Source organism: Poecilia reticulata, chromosome 13 (genome assembly GCF_904066995.2).
Source record: "Poecilia reticulata chromosome 13, P_reticulata-male-v2, whole genome shotgun sequence".
Lineage (NCBI taxonomy): Eukaryota > Metazoa > Chordata > Actinopteri > Cyprinodontiformes > Poeciliidae > Poecilia > Poecilia reticulata.
The window spans coordinates 15940506-15964125 of NC_088842.1; the positions used below are offsets into that span (position 1 = coordinate 15940506).

The window sequence follows — 23620 nt, forward strand, 5'->3', positions numbered from 1 at the left end:
CTTGTTATTTTTACTTTAAACCCAAATTACCCTCTTATAGTTGATGGTGCTCACAAGTTTTTACTAGCACCCAAGGTGGATAAGGTGGATGATATTAGTGGAAACATTTTAACGTCAGATTTTTTTAAAGACATTTCAGGCAATCATGATTCGTAATGAAACATCAAGTTGACCTGAAAGGGGATATAATGTTTTTCATCTAAGCATGGCACACTCTTTAGTCTTTTTCAATTTGAAACACATGAATCCTTTACTTTTTATTCTGCTGTTGTGTTGGTATAACACATTTAATCCCAATAAAATACATGAAGTATGCGGTTGCAATGAGATAAACTGTTAAACGGTTAAAAATAAGATTTTTTTTTTTTTTTTTTTTTTACAAATAACCGTATGCAGATTGGTGGAATATATTTGGTCATGACACAGAGCATACTTTTGATTTTTGACAGAGTTGTTATTTGGTGTAGCACACTTTAATTTACTGCACTGAATAATTTATGGAATGGTAGTGATACCCATAAAGAGTGGATTTTATTTATTATATTGCTTTTTCCATGCTATTGCACTTTTGTGTGCCTGTATGACAGACATTTTATCTGTAGGTGTGTCCTTCATGCTGACAGATGTGTCTAGATTGGTCATAAAAAGAGTTTAACGGCTCAGACACAATCATTTTTATCTCGTCAAATTACAGTGCGACAACGGCCCACTTGCTCTCCCCTTGTGGCCTGTTGCCCTGTTCAAGGTGAGGTCCTTTTTAGGATTCAGCAGAATAATTGTTGTTCCTATGACTATTCTCTTCTGGAAAGAAGCCATGATGGAAAGATTTTACATTGCAGGTAAAAACAGATTCTTTGTGATCTACTGGAGCTACTCTTAGAGTGTGAATGAGATCTTAACTTTACTAATCAACTTATCTTCCAATTCATTTGTTTGATACCAGTGACATTTGAAAATGTTTGAAATTTGCCTTTTTATTCCATCGCCACAATATCTGGTTGGCAAGCCTGACCCTGTTTTCAGTCTGTATCTGAACGTTTCATAGAGTCCTTATTCTTTTTTTTAAAATCTTTGTCATTCTTTTTTTCCACTTTGGGTTTTCTTGTATATATTTTCCTGTAACCTTTCCAACTTACTGGTTTTGGTGTTCGGTGCGTAATGTACCTGCATTTTACACCTAGATATTATTAAATTCACTGTCCTTACCCTAGCACACACTGTGAGATTTAAAAAAAAAATCTTACAGACTTTGACATTTTACATTGTGCAAGTTTGATACGATAGTGACTTCTTTTACTGCTGCACAATTTGGTGTTACAGCAGGATTACCTTACAAAGGTCACGTACATATAAGCCCAACAATATATAGTCGTTTTCGCACTACAAGGAACGGAACGGTTCCAGCCGTTCCAGTGTATATGTGTTTGCATATACACCGAGGGTGCCATCGAAGCTGTACCTGATGTCATTAATTTTGAAACTAAACATTGTTTTCCATGTAGCGGCCAAAGCCTTTTCCTCAGAAATGCGGTGGAAAACTTTGTCTGTCCTCGTTGACAGATCTAGCTCATTCTGTACTTGTTCATCAGCGAGTAAGAGGAGGAAAAAAATTACCTCATCATTAGACCAGGTGATTGCACTATATTGAGACGAATCCATTGCTAATTAAAACTAATAATAAAAATATTGAATAGAGCACTCTTTACAAAATAAAATACAGTTTATTGAGAGCCAGCTGTCAATGGAAAATCAACGTCTGACTCCATAACAACCAGCGGCCAATCAGCTGCTGATTCTAAGCAGAACCGCTTGGCCGGCCCAATTGGAACCACAACTCTTGTGGTTCCAAGGAGCCGGGTGGAACCGTTCGCAAGTTCTAATGCAAACAAGGTCGAAACCGTTCCGTACCGTACCATTCCTTGCAGTGCGAAAACACCTTTTGAGAACCAAGTTACAGGTATAAATGTGCTTATTATTAGAGTCAGACGCTGGGATAAAAAGAAGAAGGGATGTTAGAAAAAAGGCCACTGGAGACATTTATACATCGGCTGTAGCAGCAGTCTAACTACAAGATATTCCCAGAAAGTATCTGACACTGCTTGATGTATGTCATAGATCATGGTTGGGAGAGGGCTAAATGGGTGGTTGCTATTTCTGTCACATTAACTGACCAGGCCACTGACCTAAGCTCAGGATTTTACTTTCAAATGAATGACAGCCGATAATTGCACCATGTTTACCCTACGTTAGGGGGAATTTTGCACAACTTTTATCTTGGGTTCCGTCTGTATGTTGTAGACCCACATTTTTATTTTTTGTTTTTCTGCTCAGATTAGTATCTTTGTGCCGTCTCTTCGCCTTGTCTCGACACTGGTAGATTGTCTGTTGGTTTATCCTTTCAATAAAATTTCTCCTTTTATTCATTTGGGCTTTGCTGCCTTAGAAATTTTCTTGAAAGATGGTTTCTGTTAGTCATATTTCTACTGTACTTTCAGATCTTTCTTGTTTTTATTCAGTGTAGAACCATTAATGCAAGTTAGTTTCTCTCTATTATTTGTCCAAAAGGCACAGTGTTTTAAAGTTGGATGTAATCTTAAATGCAAATTGTTTTATGATAACCTTAACTATAAGTACTATAAGTACATTAACTGTACTTGTATGGCTTTTTCCTCTTCTTAACTTGAATATACAGACACAGACAAGTTCGCTGGTACCCTTGAAACTTATAGAAACAATGCTTGATTGCTCCAAAAAGTCATTCTGTATACCTACATTCCTTTACTGTGTGACAGGAAAAAACATATACATTATTGAATAATGGTATGCTGTTTATTTTACAAAGATATGGCAATAAAGCGTGAATTGTTTTGTTAGTGCCCCAAAAGAGACAATTAATTCTTGCAATAAAGTGATGTTTCAAATGACATGTCAAGTCTACCATCGTCCACATGTATGTATATGGAATAAACACCATGCTGAATAGTTTGGTGTTTTCATATGCACCACAATAAACATGGTCTAGAACAAGCAAATGTGAGAGCTTTTGGAGAGTACACAAAAACTGATTACAGACAATTATGCTGAAAGTAGAGGCTAGAACACCCTTATAGAGCAATGTCATGTTTCTGTGACCACAACTGCCTATATAATTAAATGTAGAAGGTTCATGGGACTGTAAGCAACTCCCCAAAAGGTGTGAGCAATAGGAAATATTACCACAGTTTCCTCAGACTTACAGAAACAGATCTAAGGAAACCATCTAAAACAATTACAATTAAAACTGAAGTGCAAGTTCAAGGTACATGACTTCTGATGGAAAAATCATTCACATTTTAAATCTTTATTGGCTATATGTTTTAAGATCCGGGGGATCTCTACTATAGATTGAAAAATGCCAAACAAAAACACAAGAACGCCAACATTTTTTTTTCTTTCCCCTTTGTTGTTTGGAGTATTGCATTTTCATTTCTGCATCATAATGACCTGGTGTGTAAATAAATTACAGTAAAAAGCATAAATGTGAATCTCGTGCAGTCTCTTATCATTGATCTAACACAATTACAATTTGCATTTCTTTAAAGCACACTGTTACAGTGACAACATGACTAATTAAATGGACCATCTTTTCCGTACGCAGTGAAACCAGGATGTGTCACACAGAGGCAATGACATGTTCAATGACACAAAGATCTGTTTTTGAGAGATGAACTTAAGATTTAGAGAAAGAGTCTAGTTTGTGCAGGTAATCCACTGTGTTTTGTTGTCTGTACAAATTGTTTTAAGAAATGCTCTTATTCTTTTGCAAATGTTGAGGATGGTTCGAGAAATGTACCAAAGCGCCTGAGAAAAACTGTAATAGCACTGTCTGTCACATAGTCAGTATTGAAAGTTTCTCATCTTATGTATAGAAAGAGTCTTATAGTTTGTTTTTCATTTTTAGTGCTAGAGGAGTTATTAACTAGTTCCCCACTTTGTTCTCCATTTCTGATGCTATCTTCAAACCTGACAGCTTGAGCAGTGTCTGTGCTGACAATCAGTGGTTCAAACTATCAACATGTTGATATTGACTTTCTCACTGTGAAGGTCTGATTGCATTATGGTGAAATCCAGAAATCACTAGTTGCCTTTCACCATACAACTACTATAAAACTGGTAGTGATTGTGGCAAAACTTGCAGCGACATAAACTGTACGAGATCCAGTTAAAGGTTTGCCAATTTCAATTCATTTAAAATATAAAATGTACTTTGTGTTTATTGCGTAAGGGTACCACAAATTTGTCCGTGTCTGTAAATCACTTTTGATCTCTTTATGTGAGGCGAATTGGGAGAAACTAACAAATTTATGTTGTGGGTTTACAGCAGCTGATTATCAGAGTAGGTTACTGCTTTCCTTAAAATACCAAACATTAACAAGCCTAAGTGGAATATGAAGCAGTGGCAGGGTACATTACCATGATTGTTGTCACGACAACCGTCCGATTCTCCGTCAGTGAGCCTTCGCCGGAAAGACCATTTCCATCCTGTTCCAACACAAGCTTGTCGATGTCATTCCAGTAGCCAATCTGAGGAGGCCAAAGGAGAACAGAAATTGACTAATGTAGAAACCTAGTACAAACCTTAAGGAGAGAAAGAAAAGTGAACAACAAAAAGTTTGCCATTCGATTTGTTCCTGTATATTTCCCATTAGAGCAATAGATGATATTGAACGTGAGCCAAAAATTTCCAATAACTGCACATTGCTGCCAAAGGGATAATTATGTAGCTTGAATGTCATGTAATTTTGTTATTTTGTCTCCTACATGTGTGTTTGTTTTAATAAAGATCATTTATAGGAAATGTCTGCTTCTGTGCTGTCCTCCTACGTTTTGCCGTGATGAAGACAGATTTTGTTCACATTTGCATTAGTTAGAAAATTGTAAACTTTTTATGTTCCCTGCTTGACTGTAAGGTATAAACATGAGCTCCAAAATCCTCGTGAAGCCCACCACTCTGCGATGGATAGTTAGATTAGAATGATATTTCATCTCAGTAAAACAGGTAATCATGAAAGACTATTAGAATAAAATATTGGTCTCGAAATAAATAAAATAAAATAGCACATTAAATTCTACCAAACTTATTAGGAAACATAAATGAATATGTCAAAGTCAACTTCTTTTTATTACATTTGTTCTAAAAAGACTTTGCTGTTTTACATTTTTTTAAACAAAGCCTGATATGACGACAAGTAATGTGTATTTCTACAAAGCAAGTACCTAAATACAGAATAAAACAATCCAAGTAACCGTTTTAAACCTTATTCCATAGGACACAAAATGAGAGCTTACCTTTAGCGGTCCATTGCTTTTCAGTTCAAACACGGCCATAGTGTAATTGATCCTCCGACCGTAGTGATCAAACTGAATATTTCCAGTAAGGCCCTGAATGCGCACCTAGATTTAAAGCAGAAGTAAAGGTTGGTGGTAATAGCAAAATAACATCTTAGAAAATTAAGCATTTTCAACAGATGACAACTGTTGCCTTACACACATTCCTAAACCATCTGGGTTCACTTTCTTAATATAAAAAATGTTATTTAGCAGCATAATATATATAATAATATATATATACTGCTCAAAAAAATAAAGGGAACACTTCAGTGTTCACTTAAATGTTAAAGTGTTCCCTTTATTTTTTTGAGCAGTGTCTATATATATATATATATATATATATATATATATATATATATATATATATATATATATATATATATATATATATATATTATACAGAAAATCTTAGAAACAAATCCAGCCTTTAATTTAAATACAAGTATGGGTTAAAATATCTAAATGTAAATTCCTTCTTGATGAAAGGGCTAAAACTAATCTTGCCATTAGTTACACTGAGGGCACTAATTATAAAGTTGACAAACGAAGCTGAACCAGGACCCCGATGTTTTTCTTGCCCCGAAACGCAATGATGATGAGTAAAGGAAAAGCTTTTAGTTACAGAACTGGACACTAGAATATAGGAGTTACCAAGTTTCCATAGCAACCATCAGATCCCAACGCAAACATTCAAATGTTTGACTGAAGACTAAAGAAAAGTATTTCTGTCCTACGACCACCCCTGTAAAGATATTATGTTTTCTAGAGGTTAATGAGACCGTAATTGTAAAGCTGCGTCTCATTTTTAGATATGATGGAGCCTTCATGCAGGAAACACCCCCCCATCAGTCTGCAACAAAGAATAAATGTGTAGAAAGAAACCACACGTCTGATGTTCAGTACAGTGGATGAACTGTGATGCTGTTTGCCTGTTTTTCTTCTAAATCCTTGTGAAGTATTTTAAACGCATATTACACAGAAAATCTGCAGGGTCTTTTTGGGGGGTTTTTTCTTCTAAAAAAAGAGCTGGTTTGATTCACGGCAGCAGCCAAAGTCCAAACAAAAACCACTAAGCTTCAGCATCGGGATCACAGCCAGGGAGAGCAGCTGCAACTGTGCTCAAAGCCAGCAGCTGGATCCTATCACAGATCCGATTTTTAAATAGAGCAGTGAGAAAAAAAAAAAAAGGAATCATATGAATGGTCACATTTTCATTGTCCTTTTTTCATCATATATGCAATGTTCCTAGATATATCCAGAATATTTAAGCCTATTAAGATCTGAAGTATCTTTTGGATATCAAAATGCCCATGCATGTGACCAGGGAATATAAAGATATTGACTCCAAACATATAAAAAGTAAAAGGTGATAGACTATGCCTCTTGACTTGTACCCGTTTACAATTAAACAAATTGTCCCAACCTGTTTCAGGGCTCGCTCCATATCTATCCCTTGGTTCCAGGGAGCTGCTGGATTAGCAAGGCAGTCCCCGGCATTGCCACGGCGACTGATGTCGATTTTCTGACGGCGGAGGGTGCGGAATGCCTCGGCCATTACAAGAACACCATCATACGTGAGAGATGAGGTATACTGAGAATAGCAAACACAGAGAGGAGAAAAAAACAACTTTAGGTGTTTTGTGTTTGCTGTTCAGCTTTAAATAAGCTCATACATTTCAAGTACAGTAAAATAAAACATTAAGTGACTTGTTAAAAATGATTTGCTTTGAACTTATTCAGCTTTTCACGTTACAACCTAAAACCTCAATACCTCTTATGCATCTTATTGTAATATTGTGACATCTGTTTACATTTTCCTTCCATTTACAATAAGGACCTCTAAATTCACGAGTTATTGTGTAAATTGCTGATTATATTAGACCTAAAAATAACAAGAAGCATGTGTGATCAAGACATAAGGGCGACAGTGATAGGAGTTCATCCTGGATTAGGTGGGTCAGAGGTCAGAGCGCCAAGTGGTGCCTCTGTCAGACTGTCCCAGGGCAGCTGTGGCTACAATCTAGCTTACCACCATCGGTGTGTGTTTGTGCTTGAATGTCTTATGAACAATGACCCCCGTGCTCAGGAATGACTGAGTGCAGTGTGAACCACACTGTTGTCCTCTGGACTTGATAAAGCACTATACAAGTACAGCCATTCACAGATCATTCACATTGATCAACAAAGTCATTGTAGAAAGGCGACAAGAGTTAACGGAAACAGTTACACAGATTCTGTTGCACAACCAGGACACACATGGACTCTCAGTGATGCATAGACAGAGGCAGTCAAACACACAGCAGGCTCTCTTCACATCACGGTGGAAACAAGGAAGAGATGAAAGTGAGGAAAAAAGACCAAAGTCAGCTGAGCTCCTCTCTGTCTCTCTGTGGGTAGTTTCTCTCACTGGCTGACATCCCTTGATTTTTACTTTACTTTGTCTACTTTGGAGGGCTCCGCTACCATGTTGGCCTATTTTCATGTGTTCTGTTTGAAATTGAAGAGGACTTTAAGAAAGTGATTGACAAATGATGACTATGGAGAGAAAACATCTAATAGTAGCACACTGTCTTTGCTGTTCCTGTCAGTGGCAGGACAGAAAAACCTTTGGGACAGGGAGAATAGTTATTGCCTAAGACTAGACAAGTAGCGGCAGTCGGAGCTCTGCTTTCAGCTAAAATCAGTCAACTTAATGTACAAGTATGTCACACTTGTGACAAAAAAACCCAAAACTGTTTAATTTCTAGGAAGTAAATCCAGCATCTAACCATTTACGTTTGCATTCGAATGTATTTGCCTCATGAGTCCCAACAGGAATTGCACATTTTTGTTCTGAGACCAGTTAACTACTAACATAATGGCCTAGTCATTTTTTGTCAAAAATAATTTTCTCTTTTTTGCCAGTTATATTGTGCATTTGAACATTATTTTAAGAAGGTGATTATATTATGCTATTACTAGCTGCAATATGAGCTGATGATTTATTTTGGATTTATGCATGTATTTAACACCACAAGCTATTAAATAGCAGAATTGCTTTAATATAGATGGATAGAAACTTTATTCATCCCTTTGAGATTTACCCTCAGGGAAATTGTGGAATTGCTTAATGCATTTGGGGAATTAAAAAAAAAAGTGAACATGGTTTCTTTTTTTTTTTGTCATATTATATTATAAAACAGATATTGAACACAAAAGTAAAAATCTGATTTAAACTTTGTGGCAGTATGTTACCAGAAAAAAACGCTCATCTCTTAACACCATAGCTCTTTTGAAATAGTGCTTATCTGCTTAGACACAAGAAATTTACATTTGGTAAATTTTGCAAAAGTAAAAATCAGATGTTTACTACGTGGCACTTGGTTACAAAAAAATCACCCTCATCTCTTAGCAACAGATTGACCACAAATATTGTTATTGTTCAAAAAACATAAGATTTATTCTGCTCTTTTGAAATACTATTTATTTTGTATTTCTTAACAAGAATTGTGCAGTTGGTGAATTTGGCAGAAAAGTGATTTTTTTTCTCTTTTTTTGTCATTGATGGTAAATATATTATAAAACAGACATTTAACACAAAAGTAAAATCTTATTTAAACTTTGTGGCAGTTCGTTACCAGAAAAAAACGCTAATCTCTTTTCCCCAAATTAATTATTGTTTATAAAACTTAAGCTCTTTTGAAATACTGCTTATCTGCTTAGACACAAGAAATTTACAGTTGGTAAATTATGTAAAAGTAAAAGTCATTTGTTTACTTCTTGGTTACTAGGAAACTCCCTCCTCTCTTAGCAATAGATTGACAACAACTATTGTTATTGTTCAAAAAACATAAGATTTTTTCTACTCTTTTGAAATACTACTTATCTTATACTGTTTGCTATTTAACAAGAATTGTGTATTTGGAGAATTCTTCAGAAAAGTAATTTTTTTTTCCTTTTTTGTCATTGGTGGTGAAAATATTATAATATATTGTAAAACAGACATTCAACTCAAAAGTAAAAATCTGATTTATACTTCGTGGCAGTTCGTTACCAGAAAAGGACATGCTCATTTCTTAACACCAAATTAATAAGTAATATTATTGTTTATAAAACATAAGCTCCTTTAAATACTGCTTATCTGCTTAGACAAAACAAATTTACAGTTGGTAAATTTTGCAAAAGTAAAAATCAGATTTTTACTTCACGGTACTTGGTTACCAGGACTCTTAGGAACAGATTAACAACAAATATTGTTATTGTTCAAAAAACATACGATTTCTTCTGCTCTTTTGAAATACTACTCATCTTATACTAAGAATTCTGCAGTTGGTAAATTTTGCAGAATAGAGGATATGTTTTTTGTTTTGTTTTTTCTTTTTGGTCATTGATGGTAAATATATTATAAAACAGACACTCATCCGAAAGCGGAAATCTGATTTATACTTCGTGGCAGTTTGTTACCAGAAAAGGAAATGCTCATCTCTTAACACCAAATTAATAAGTAATATTATTGTTTATAAAATATAAGCCCTTTTGAAATACTGCTTACCTGCTTAGACACAAGAAATTTACAGTTAGTAAATTTAGCAAAAGTAAAAATAAGATGTTTACTTCAACACTTGGTTACCAGAAAACGTTCTCATCTCTTAGCAACAGATTAACAACAAATATTGTTATTGTTCAAAAAACAAGATTTATTCTGCTCTTTTGAAATACTACTTACCTTATATTTCTTAACAAGAATTGTGCAGTTGGTGAATTTTGCAGAAAAGTATATATATTTTTTTGTCATTGGAGGTAATATAAAACAGATATTGAACACAGAAAAATCTGATTTAAACTTTGTGGCAGTTCGTTTCCGGAAAGAAAAAAAAAACGCTAATCCCTTAACACCAAATTAATTATTGTTTATAAAATATAAGCCCTTTTGAAATACTGCTTACCTGCTTAGACACAAGAAATTTACAGTTAGTAAATTTAGCAAAAGTAAAAATAAGATGTTTACTTCAACACTTGGTTACCAGAAAACGTTCTCATCTCTTAGCAACAGATTAACAACAAATATTGTTATTGTTCAAAAAACAAGATTTATTCTGCTCTTTTGAAATACTACTTACCTTATATTTCTTAACAAGAATTGTGCAGTTGGTGAATTTTGCAGAAAAGTATATATATTTTTTTGTCATTGGAGGTAATATAAAACAGATATTGAACACAGAAAAATCTGATTTAAACTTTGTGGCAGTTCGTTTCCGGAAAGAAAAAAAAAACGCTAATCCCTTAACACCAAATTAATTATTGTTTATAAAACTTAAGATCTTTTGAAATACTGCTTATCTGTTGAGACAAGTAGTTTACAGTTGTTAAATTTTGCTGAAGTAAAAATAAGATGTTTACTACGTGGCACTTGGTTACCAGAAAACACGCTCATCTCTTAGCAACAGATTAACAACAAATATTGTTATTGTTCAAAAAACAAGATTTATTCTGCTCTTTTGAAATACTACTTACCTTATATTTCTTAACAAGAATTGTGCAGTTGGTGAATTTTGCAGAAAAGTATATATATTTTTTTGTCATTGGAGGTAATATAAAACAGATATTGAACACAGAAAAATCTGATTTAAACTTTGTGGCAGTTCGTTTCCGGAAAGAAAAAAAAAACGCTAATCCCTTAACACCAAATTAATTATTGTTTATAAAACTTAAGATCTTTTGAAATACTGCTTATCTGTTGAGACAAGTAGTTTACAGTTGTTAAATTTTGCTGAAGTAAAAATAAGATGTTTACTACGTGGCACTTGGTTACCAGAAAACACGCTCATCTCTTAGCAACAGACTGACAACAAATATTGTAATTGTTCAAAAAACAAGATTTATTCTGCTCTTTTGAAATACTACTTACCTTATATAGCAATGTGCAGCAAAGATACAGATAATTTTCTTATTACATATAAACCTCCATGCACACAAAATTTCAAGACACATAGCCAGTTTATTTCATGGTTTAAAGTAGCTCAACAAAATCTAATCTATGTCACAGAATAAAAAAAAAGAAAAGTAACAGAGACGCTGACATTACTACACCAGACTTTTACTGGGTCTGAAACTTTGCTTTTGGCCCAAGGCAAACTGAGTTCAGGTCTAAAGCAGCAACTTCAAAGCCAGGGGCAATTTTAAGGCAACTGTTGTCACTAGAGGGTTTTCTGTATTTATGTTCAATCAAATTTCTTTTGTTTGCATTTGCAAAGCGATGGAATTAATATTTTTTCTGGCTATGTTGAAAAAGAAAACCTTTGCATGCCCCTTGTTTGTAGTTCTCAAACAAACTGCAAGCCTTTTTGCTCATTTAAATTGGATGATTGTGTTCATCTGTTACCTTCCATCATAATTCATTTACCTCTGTTAGTGCACAAAATATTGTTAAATTTCAAGAGTGCAAATTATGCAGTCAGCACTGGCAAATGATAATTAATTTGGTAAATGAGAGTGATTATTAGCTGATTAACAACAGCCAGCAGTGACAAAAACCTTTCAAACACAATATATTACCATAAAGTTAATATCAGCCAACATAAAGGCAAAGAAGATAGGTAAAAAAATAAAATAAAATAAAATAGAACACCTGTCTGAAAAGTTACTGATTTACAAAGAAACTTCACACATGTATAGCCACAGCCCACATTTATTGTTTAGGACGCAGTTTGACACATTAATCTTTGATTTAATGACTAAGCACACAATGTCATTATGACAAAAACCTTCATAAAGATGAACATGTTCTGGTTATACCATCGATCACTGTAGTATTCAGCTGCAGCCACAAGCATTTATCCATACCTTACATTTTTCCAGACGCCGTTTGGGTTATGGAAATGGAATAAACTCTTCCCCGCCCTCTAAATGCCCTGGTACAGTGCCTTAATTGTTTCCCACTGATGATGTTTAACCATATTTTCTGATTACTTTTCTCCAAATGACCACAGTGCATTCCTAATGATAAACCCTGACAACTTTGCCAGAAGTTCAGATAAGAAGAATTCACTTCGGACAAATTGCGACCAACAATTGGTCGCAATTGTTGGTCGCAACAATTGCGACCAACAATTGTTGCGACTATTGTTGGTCGCAACAATTGTCGCAACAATAATACTGTACAGTATTATTTTTTTACTGATACTACAGGATGTTAATGTGTTGCAGGGCAAGAGGTAAGTAAAAGCTGTGTTATGAAGTATTTTAATGAGTAAATGGACATATTCCCAGTTAACATAAGCATTTCCACTTGGCTCCCGGTCACTAACCCGTCTAAAGAGGTCTATTCTGTAATAGAAAAGGGAAAGAGAGAAAGGAGCTGTTTGCATCTAAATATAGAAATACCGATGTGGGGGAGGAAGAAATTTGACTTTTTTTTAAAGGAAGCATGATGCTTTATTGGTGAAGCTATAAAATTATGCAGAAAAAAGAAGATGAAAAGTAAAAACCATTACATCCTACTGCAATAAGACACAAGGTAGAAATGCCTGTCTTACTACTAAAAAACTATTAAAATAATTTTAAATATAAATCTTCCAAGGGTATCAAAAATATTGGGGTTAATGTAACTATTGTTAACAGAAGGGTGATTCAGGCTGTGACACACAATTACTAAGGACTTTCTTTCTTGGCACTTCTTGGGTTGCCTATTATAGCCATGAGGTCATTTGAACACTGCATTATATTTTATATACATTTAATTACCTTAGGTGGGCTTTCAGATCCAGGATATTCTCGCTGGTCCAGTTTGTTCCACCTCTGCATGAGCTTTATGACAATATCTTTGCTGAAGTCCACCAGCTGGAAACCAGTCACATTGGCGCCACCGTGCATGAATCTTTCCAGGGAGATGTCCTTAAATCCCTGAGAGGAAAGAAAAGAAATAAAGTAGGAATCAAAAAGGGAAGAAAAAAATAATAAAATACCCCAGCTCAAATGATGAAAGGCTCAGTCTTATACACAATCTGCAGATTGTGGGAATTCCACAACTCCAATTGTGAATGTATGCAAAGAGACACTTCACTGCAAAGAGGATGTAAATCAATTTGAGACAGAGCTAAAGACAGTGGCAGACTGTAAAGACATGTAAGCATTATCCAGGGTTGATGAATGCTAATGGCTAAAAGGTGTGAAAGCCTAGTTAGCCTTCAATTTGCTCAAAGGGCCTTTTTCACTGTCAGAGAAAAATACCATTGCACAGATTTCTGGGATTAAGCTTGAAGTCATATTTTATTTCTCAATGCGGGCTCCCAAAAGCTCCTGACAGTTATGACCGTGTCAAGAAGAGACACATGAAAATGTATTAGGCATATAAAAAGCAGTAAAGTTTTTTTCTTTTCTTTTTTTTTCAGAAGGCCATAATCAAATTACGTAAAATAGGAGGTAAAAACAATAAAGTCCACCTTTAAAGGACAATGACTTTGTTGCTTAGGCGTACTGTAGCATCAAAGTTTATCCTGAGATAAACTCCAACCATTCATCCAGTGCAATGGATAAAAATGATTGTAAATTATTGGAAAATAAAGAAGAAGCAAACTCCTCAAAATGTGAAAGCTTATGTTTTCAAGATTTTATCACATCTTTTTCATATCCTGGAAAAGTTGTGAGTCCATCAAAGGGGACCAGAGAGACTCATATAAACAAAGGGCAAATCAGAGTGATAATTTACCCTAAAAGTCACTATTTTGGATTATTGGAGGAAGCTGGTGTACCTGATTAGCACCCACACATGAAAGGGGAGAACATGCAAAACCCTCTGCAGAAAAACCCCAGACATGAATTCGAACCCAGCACTGTCTTCCTGCAAAACGACAGGGCTATGTTTTTTTGCATGTATTCTCAGCTAAAAGAATGAGATTTTCAGTAAAAGTTGATGGATACTTATTATGGAATTACAAAAAAAAGGAAAAGAAAAAACACATGAGTAAAACAGGATAGATTCTTTTTTTACCCACTGAACATTTGACTTTTTAAAGATTTCCATCTGTCCAGTTTCCAATCGGCTGTGTTGGTGGGACAAATTTATACGGTTCTTAAACAGTAGCAGCACAGAATCATTGAGTGAACTGCTAGTGGCTCTCGAGCTGCACTTTGGTCCCCCCTGATTGAGATGCAAAATCTGAATAAAAGGTGTCAGGCACAGAAAAAGATACATGGCTGGGGCACTTTTCATGCAAGAAACAGTCCTGCATTATTATCTGGTTTACGACTCAATGGATGCAACAGACATTAACATGATCTCAGCTCTCTGGGCAAAAATGGCAAATGTCCCTTAAACATATATTCACTTCCCTGATCTGAATCCACTAAGAATGTCTGTTTTTATTTTTTCCTCCAGCAATACATGCAAGATAAACAAGTCTTGTAATTCAGCTTTAAAGATGCAAAGCTTCATCGTCCTAATGTTTGTGTGTCAGATACCTGAGGCAAGATGCATAAATAACACAGGAACAGAAAAAATACAGAAAAAAACAAAAGCAGATCTCCCTATTCCTGCATAAAATGTTTTTTTTTAATGAAAAATAAATGTGCAGTGAGATTGCACCATCATCAGACTGTTGTTCAAAAATCCACGAAACATGCTTGTTTTACAATTTAAGTATAATATGATAATGTGACAAATGGGAAAAAAAATTGACTGAATTTAAAATAAAAGTACTATTTCTATTTTCTCCAGTAGTCATTTCAGTTTGAAGATTTTAAACTCCAGCTATGTTCAATATATAATACTTACATAACAGCATAGGAAATAATATATTTAAAATTTACTGTTTCTGTGGAACATGATCTATGAAACTAAAAAGGTCATATAAGCACATACATTTTTCTTTTTTAAATCTTTGCAGGGTATTTTGTAAAGGCCATACCTAATAATAACTTCAAAATAGAAGAGGGTGGTTAGTACTAAAAATTAAGAGGTTTACTGGTGGTTTTCTACACAAGATACAATTATTTTATAATTCCACTTTATGTCTGCTCAGCAGTTTTTGCTCTGTGATCTAAATACAAACAATATATTTACTGACTTCCTTTTCCCAGCTTCACAGATGAGAGTTAGTACAATTTGCACAACAGTACGGTTTTCTCAAGATTCAAAACCTTTAAAAACACACTTCCTGTGTCTGTGATCAACTAGCTACATAGCTAAAACTCTCCGACTACAAAACTTTTCTCCAAGTGGCATTTGGCATGTAAGCAAATGTGAATTACAGTTACGTTTTATAGCGTGAGGACACATTTTGGTGTCCTCACGCCAGTCTGTGCCAGATAAACTAATTCCAATGGCTTTTCTTATATCAGTGAAAAAGAGTGGTCAGATATCCAGCCAGAAATATGCATGCAACAAAAAGCATGTTTTCCCTATATTTTGGTTTGAACATTTTGCTTGTATGTGTTTTTTTTTCACCATGTGGATTGGAGTGTCCATAATAAATTTAAACTTTGAATGAAACAAATCATTAAAGCCTCAAAATTAAAGCTCAGCAATGACAAGAAACCTCTGATTGGAATTGTACATGTCTGTAGCTAAAAGTTTCATTTCATGGGAACTGAGGTTTTACAAAGGGAGGAAGAAAAGAAAATGCTATATGAAGGTGGCACAAAGAACAACACAGAATTTCATGTTTCTGGGCCCTGGTGTCTGACCTTGTCAAAAAAGAATCCATCATGCTGCTTTCTATCAAAACTGCTTACAAGTAGTGGACTGAACTTGTCTCAGTATAACAAAAATAACACTTACCAGGTTTGCTATGATGTAATGGTAACCTTTAACATGCTTCCCCACACTGACAGCCTAGGAAAAGAAAACAAGACCATTACTATTTCTCTATATTCCGTTCGTGAACGCAATGTGTAAATCGCTGTGCATTTGATTCGGGAGTAGGACAATCGAGTATAAATCATACTTTTTCTACCTATTTATAATAGTCATTACAGCCAGAAAATGCAACTTCACAGGTTTGTGATACAACTCAGCCATCAGTACATGGTCGGTCATTGAACTTTATTTGCTAATTTGCTTTTAAAGTACCCAGTAAATTAACTCAGAAATTAAACAATATTAGCATTTTTTTGCAAGAGGGAGAGGGAAATGAAACGCTTTGGGGTTTTTTTTTATAACACAGAAGACATGTGCAAATTTCTATTGATGTGATGCAAAAACCTAATTAATAAACTGTTCACATTTCTTACTCCTCTCTAGTCTCACCCACACAGATCAGCGGCAACATACTGACACACTCACACATGCACATGCACAGATCGCAGCTGGCAGGAACAGGAAAACAGAGCAGTCTCTGTCTCAGAGCAAGGATGCTCGCCAGTGCCGGTACTGCAGGATTGACTGTGAGGGGAGAGTGTGTTTGTGCATGTATCCCTGTCTCAGTACAAGTTAAAGTCAGTGTGTGCGTGTGTGTGTGTGTTTGGGTGTGTGTGTGGGTGTGGATGTTCAGTCACTACTGAAGCCAATTAAAAAACAGTCTGTCTATTTTTCTGTCCGATAGGGAGGCTGCTGCCAGTGTGTGTTTGTTCCAAAGGAATTAAAACCCAGAGCTGTGAATTGCATAAATAAAACACGCTTTCCTAACATATAGTGTTTAACCTCCAGATTTCAGGTTAGTTCTAAGTTAGTGGAGATTGTTTCTTTTGTGACAGTGTGCCTCTTAGGAAGTCATGCTCAGCCAAAGGATCTTGAGGCATTCTAGAAATTCAGTTTGTGAATCTCTGAAAACTGCTGTCATCCTTGTTTGCTTTATCTACCATACTTTTTCCCTCCACTTAATCTTCTATTAATATGCTGTTGTGCAGCACTCTATGGTAAGCCAACATATTTAGCAAAGACTAATTATGAATGGTTTGCGTTGGTGAGATGTTTCCATTCATCGTTTTCATGAATGCATTATTTCTATGCATTATTGGTAAAATAAAAAATAAATAAATAAATAAAATAAAAACAGACATCTTTATCAAATGACCTATAAAATACTGTTGCACTCGCTGCCTTTAGAGCTTCTGTTCTGCTTTATTCTTTTAAATAACTGCACAAACCCAGTGCAGGTTTGTGCAACACCATCAATGGAAAGTCCAGCCACCTCCTACATGGATTCCTAGTGGGAACTGATCATTTTGCTTCTTCACCATGTCATATGAAGTTTCAAATTTTGGTGCTTTACAACATCAAACATGTTATACTGACCATGTGTCAAGAGGACATGTTGTGCCTGTTTTAAATACTGATGACAAGCACTAGATTTAAAATGCAGTGCAGTTTATCCCACCCCAGGGTTCAAATTATCCCCTTCATTTTGATTGGTTGAGGGCAGGTGGGATGAAGGTTAATGGATAAAAGAGAAGCTCACCCCAAGTGGAATTCATGCAAAAACTGACACTGAAAACTACAGTTTGAAAGTTTGAGTTTATACAACATTTTTAGAGAGCAAATGTCCTGAATGAAAGTCACGTTTTCTATATACATTTCTGGGTTTTGTAGACGGTGACCGACCATATTAATAACTCCTCCCTATTTGTTATGTCATTTGGATAAAAATGTGAGATATTTCAGAGTTATTTTAAAACCACATGAACATTATGAACTGATAACATCAACAATGACACCAGGAAAACAAATCCTGTGCTACACTTTTACTCATACAAGTCTTGTACTGTGAGATAATATCAATCACATTATGCATTCTGGAATAAAAACTATGCAATTTCCTTTTGATCTGTCTTTGAATTGCGTTTTTAATGATATCTAAAGCAATTTTCAAATACTGGTAAAACAGTTTGCTCTTTAAATACTCAAAACCGTACCTTGTTACTATGTCTAAATTTGCCCGGCTTTAATTCTTGAAGGACTGTTCTCTAACCTCAAGTAGAGCAAGCTATGAATATTAGCAAACAATAATACGCTTTTTGTAGAGGAAAAAAAATTGACACACACGGTGCACAATCAAATAAATGGCAGGAATAACTAGTTCTTTCACAGAGCTTTTTATATTTTTTTAAATCCGATTCCCTCTTTTTCTGATTCGGACACGTTTTTCGCAAATTGGATTTTTATGCAAATGTGTGCGTTTGAAGGGTATCCGCCTGCATGTGTCACTGGGTTTGTCAGATGTGCATACATGGGATCAGATGTGATGACAGGTGGCAGAGAACCGATGGGATATCACACTCCAACCTGAAGTGAAGGGCTCTCAAACACACAGCTACGCCACCTGCCAACGCAAGGCTCAACCATAAAGCGAGACAGATAATCTAACGAACTTGGACAACCATAAGGTGTCCAAGCACGTTCCTTACTGTCACGTATGCGTGCGTGTGTATGTGCGCTCTGAATTGCAGTGTGAGCGGACGGTGTCGTTGTTTCTTCAAACACGCGCCAATATAACTGCTGCAGAAGCCACATTTCTCATTTCACAATGTGAAGTACAAAGGAAAACACAAATTGTCTTTTCTTTCCAGATGTCAGAAAGAAAGCATCTGTAGTGCTGCTAAAAGTAGCCGAGTGGAGCCGACAGATGCCTCAGAGGACACTAGTGGTAAAGTGAGAAGAATGCTACTTATATAATCTCACAATAATTAGCAGTACTTCTTTAACACAAATTTCCTCACACTACCCGACTTCCATTGTGTATGACGTCTTATTCCATGGTTCAGGCCAATAACAGTTTCACCACATTATTAAGCATTAATTGATGCTAAAGTACGGGTTAGCTATGAAGTCTCTACTTCCATAACTTAGTAATAGTAAAAATGCCACATAAAACTACAGTGCAGCGTTTATCAAAGCTGCATCGTATGAAAAAAAATATAGATGTATTTTTATTTCTGCTTTATATAAAATATACAGAGATATAAGAACATTACATTACAAACCAATTCTATACAAAAAAAACCACTAGGAATTGGAGATTATCACATGTCAAATGAACACAAGTAACACATTGTCAGATTAGTGTGTGTTTCATCTATTAAGCATACTAGTACTCAATATACATTGTCTTATGTACACATATCCTTGATACATCATAAAAAACTTGGTAAAAGTTTATTTCTTTGACTTAAATATTCACTGGTATTTGTCTAAAAGCCGTTACGGCCATTTCTATAGGAGTCCTGTAGTATGTAACTTCTAAGCCTTTCTTGGCCATTCCACTCTAACTCTAACGCACCAACTCATCCCTAGTTTATCAATTAATGTCATACACTATAATTGCAGAGCTGGTTTTCACCCGTAAGTCTTACCTGTTCCAGGATGGTCTGGAGTCTCTCAGGCTCTAGGTCGATCACATATTTCCTCTCCTGCCGTCGGTCCAGGTCCTCCAGGATCCTGCGGTACGATGCGTCGTTGAAACTCTCCACACAGATCGCGCTCACCTGTTTTTACGCATAATCACACAGAGTATTTATTAAAACATCAGCATCTTAGGAGAGTGGGGACAAATAAGAAAACCATGAGCAAATTTACAATGTGTATGTGAGTGAATGTGAATGACTGTGCAGTGCGTATATTCTATGAGATCATTTTGCTTCAGAAGTGTGCTTTCCGGCAGGTTTCCGAGAATGTTTTTTGTGTGCGTGTGAGCGTGTGTGTGCGTGTGTGTGTATCCTGACCTGCCATGCATTCTGCCCCGCTTTCTCCATAATTGCCTGCAGTATTGCATAACCTAAACAACAGAGAGTTGGGAACAGAAGGAGACAAAGAGAGAATTAATGCTGCTACATGGTAGATGCAGTAGTTTGGAAGCTGAGTAGATAAATTTTACAAACAATCCCAGCTTGCGATGTGAAATAAACAGCAACTTTAAAAAGGAGAACAATTTGCGAACCCTTTTTATTTCTTTAAGTATATAGGGATTTTAAAGTGGGGTGAACATGATAAAAGGAACCTTGAAAAATCAGTACTCGGTTGTATAATACTTTATTAAACAAGTAACTAAAATCAGGCTCTCACATGGGAAAAAAACAAAACAAAAACTACATTCAAAATCTAAAGAAGTAAATCTTTAGATTTCTTATGTAAATATAAAGATTTACATATGATGACATAATGAAACTCATCATCTTAACCAGGTTCTCATGTCTTTTTACACTAATCTTGCCTGTACAACACACAACCGACTCCAAATATAATCTATTTAACTGGGATGAAACTCAAAGGAAAAAAATCTATGTATGATTTTTAATTTAATTTTAATTTCAATGATTAATTTTTAATCATTAACAGTATGATTTTTTTCAGCTTGTTGAGATTTAGAAACTAAGGTCCTGTAACAGCTTTTAATCACTCTGAGGTCTGGAAGTAGACAGATTTTTTTTTCAGTCATCCTACTGTAGATTTACTGCTGTGATTAGGTTCATTTTGCCGTTTCTAACCCAGTTGGACAAACAGAAGTCCTCAGGAGATGCAGAGGTTCTGTGGCGGCAAGACAAGCCCAAATCATCACCAGTCAATCACTGTGTGAATGGCAAATGGTAAATGGCGTTTCATCAAGTTTAGAGGACGCCAAAGCGCTTCACACTACAGTCAGTCATTCACACACACACGCACACATGCACACACACGCACACGCGCGCACACACACACACACTTTGAAGGTAGCAAGCTACTGGACAGTAACCAGAGCTGACTCGGGCCAGTCTGACAGAAGCAAGGCTGCCATACACCGGTGCCACCGGGCCATCTAACCCCCACCGGCAGGCAAGGTTGGTGAGATGTTGCCCAAGGACACAACAACGGAATCAGAGCGGGGATACAACCAGCAACCCGCTGACTGCAGGACGAACTCCTATCACTACCACCACTGTGTGAAAGTTAATGCAAGGTGCCCATGCATTAACTTTTTTTTAAGGAATTGTGTAATATGGGAGTCCTTTCTAGAGTCTTTAGCAGCAATTTTTTTTCTTTATCTGTAAAGTCGTTGATGCCTTTCCACATTGGCGTAAAACACATCTGGATTTTTTCTTCTTAAATCCTAGAAGAGAAGTTTAAGGGAGTTAATTATAAGCACATATTTTTCATGTTTGCTTTCTTTTTGTTGATAAGTGTATAATTTATTGCATACTTTTGAGTTCTTAAGTTGAGGCATACTGTAAATAATAGGCCTTCATAAGACCCAGGATTTTCTTATGTGCTTGTGATAGATGATAACATAGAAATTTAAAAAATCAGTAAAAAAATAAAAACAAACGGGGATCTTTAAGAGACTTAATAATAAACTGGTTTTGTCTTGGAGAACAAAAGTTTTAGCAAAAACAGTGTAGTAAATATTTGAATATAAAATATTAATAATAAAAGAATGCTATCTTGAAAGATTACTTTAAATTAATGCCATGTTGTGGGCTGAATGTGGCTGAGAAAAATCTTATATTAAAATAAATCTATGATATATATTTACTAGGATTATCATCATTGTCCTATTATCAAAATGCATAGACCTGAAAAAAGCATTAATATTCCTTTCTAACCACAAATTGTGATGTATTTTATGGATTTCTTTTAGATTTTTCAATTCTGGTCCTCAGGAACTACTGTGTTTTCCTTCTGCCACAAACCTGACTTGAATAAATGTGTGATTAACAGGGTTTCTGGACCAGAGAAAACATCTAAAATAGTCGTCTGCCTTAGATGCTTAGATATGAAAACAAGTGTAAATTGTGGCATGTATTTGTATGTACTTAATACTTTGTAAAACCACCTTTCACTCTTAAGGTCACAACTAAAGATTGTAAGAACGGCCGTGTCATTTCACACCTCTGGCTTTGACCGAAGCACATTCATGTGGTACAACGGACAAGTCAAAGTAAAGGCCCAAATCCAATGGCAAATATGTTCCAAAACTGGAAAATTGGTGTTCACCCATGAGGTTCATTCAAATGTGTCTGAGCTTGTGGTATTTTACATAGTCAAATGTGATGTCAGTCTGTGAATGTGAGAAGTTAATGGAGACAAACCTCTAGATTTAAACCCGAATCAAATGGCTGAACTACCTTATGAGGATGCAGTCAAGTTCTACAAAGTCTGCCAATGACCCAGTTATTTGATGCAGGTGTATTGAAGCAAAACCACATCTAAAAGTTGCAAGGCAGCAGTTCTCAATGACCGGAGTTAGAAAACCCTCATCTAAACCTTTCAACTAAAGCTCCGTCTGTGTTTTTACCGTCACTGAGGATGAATCTCCACAGCCAAGTCTGTTGTTTCTAGACATTATCCATCTTCCCATCAGTTACAACAAGGTTCTTTGTCCCTGATGAAGAAAGGCATTCCCACAGCATAATGCTGCCACTACCATGTGTTGGCATGGAGGTAGTTTATTATGTATGATGTGCAGTGTTAGTTTTCTGCCAAACCAGTAACAAGACAAGTGTCGTTATTGGAATAAGATGCATCTTATTCTTGCCAGTCTTCCTTAAAAGGTCAGATTTATGGAAAGCTTTCATTATGCTGTGTGTTCATTTATGAGACTCTCAGAGATCAATTGGATTTACACTGAAGTGAAAGTACAAACAGTTGAACTGTATTTATTGCTTAGGTGTCTTCTGATGGCAGTCTTTTGTACTAAATATTATTTAGTGGCATGATAGTAAAGAAGACTGAGTACAAGTCCTTTAAACTTTATTCTTTTTTTTTTAAATCATGTATCATCTTCCTTTGACCTCACAAAGACAGGTTCTTTCTGTAGGTCTGTCACACAAAAAAGCATTTTTCTCACGTTTCTAGGTGTAATCTGACAAAATATTTAAGCTCTATTGAAGCTTTTTCAAGGTGCTTTAGCCTGATAGTTTTGCATTGAAATAGAATGGGGGGGGAAAAAAAAACCTAAATATTTAACTCAAAGTCACCCGCATATAAAATGAATAAAACTTTGGCATTTTATCTTCCAACATAAATGGAAGCACACAAGACAAAATGAATTTCAGTCCAGCGCCTTATCTCCATGGCCTCCACAGTGATGCTAAAAACACATTTTTTTTCTGTCATAAAATAAATGCAAGTGTGCTTAGAGCCACATTTTATGCTATAAATATTTTGCATGCATAGATGCTGTCTTTGGACTACATGCATCTATTTTTGATGTGTGTCTGCATTTGAGTGTGAGCATTGCATTTGTCTTTGCATGCAATTATGTGGGTACATGGATATTTGTGTGGGAATGCATGTGTCAGCAGGCTATTGGTGGAGCAGAGCAGAGCAGAGCGGGGGACATAAAACAGATAACAGCGTTACTGC

The 23620-nt window shown here is 35.7% G+C and overlaps 1 protein-coding gene across 7 annotated transcripts in view; it reads right to left on the reverse strand.

The window, feature by feature from the left end:
• gria4a (glutamate receptor, ionotropic, AMPA 4a) overlaps positions 1-23620 on the reverse strand; it is a 122939-nt gene that overhangs the window by 54070 nt on the left and 45249 nt on the right. For all 7 annotated transcript variants that reach the window (XM_008425509.3, XM_008425507.3, XM_008425511.3 and 4 more), the window contains exons 4-10: positions 20005-20057; positions 19636-19767; positions 16127-16180; positions 13093-13251; positions 6794-6961; positions 5329-5433; positions 4453-4563 (exon numbers count right to left, since the gene is read on the reverse strand). In XM_008425509.3, the coding sequence (XP_008423731.1) occupies positions 4453-4563; positions 5329-5433; positions 6794-6961; positions 13093-13251; positions 16127-16180; positions 19636-19767; positions 20005-20057 (782 nt within the window). The remainder of the gene's footprint in view (positions 1-4452; positions 4564-5328; positions 5434-6793; positions 6962-13092; positions 13252-16126; positions 16181-19635; positions 19768-20004; positions 20058-23620) is intronic.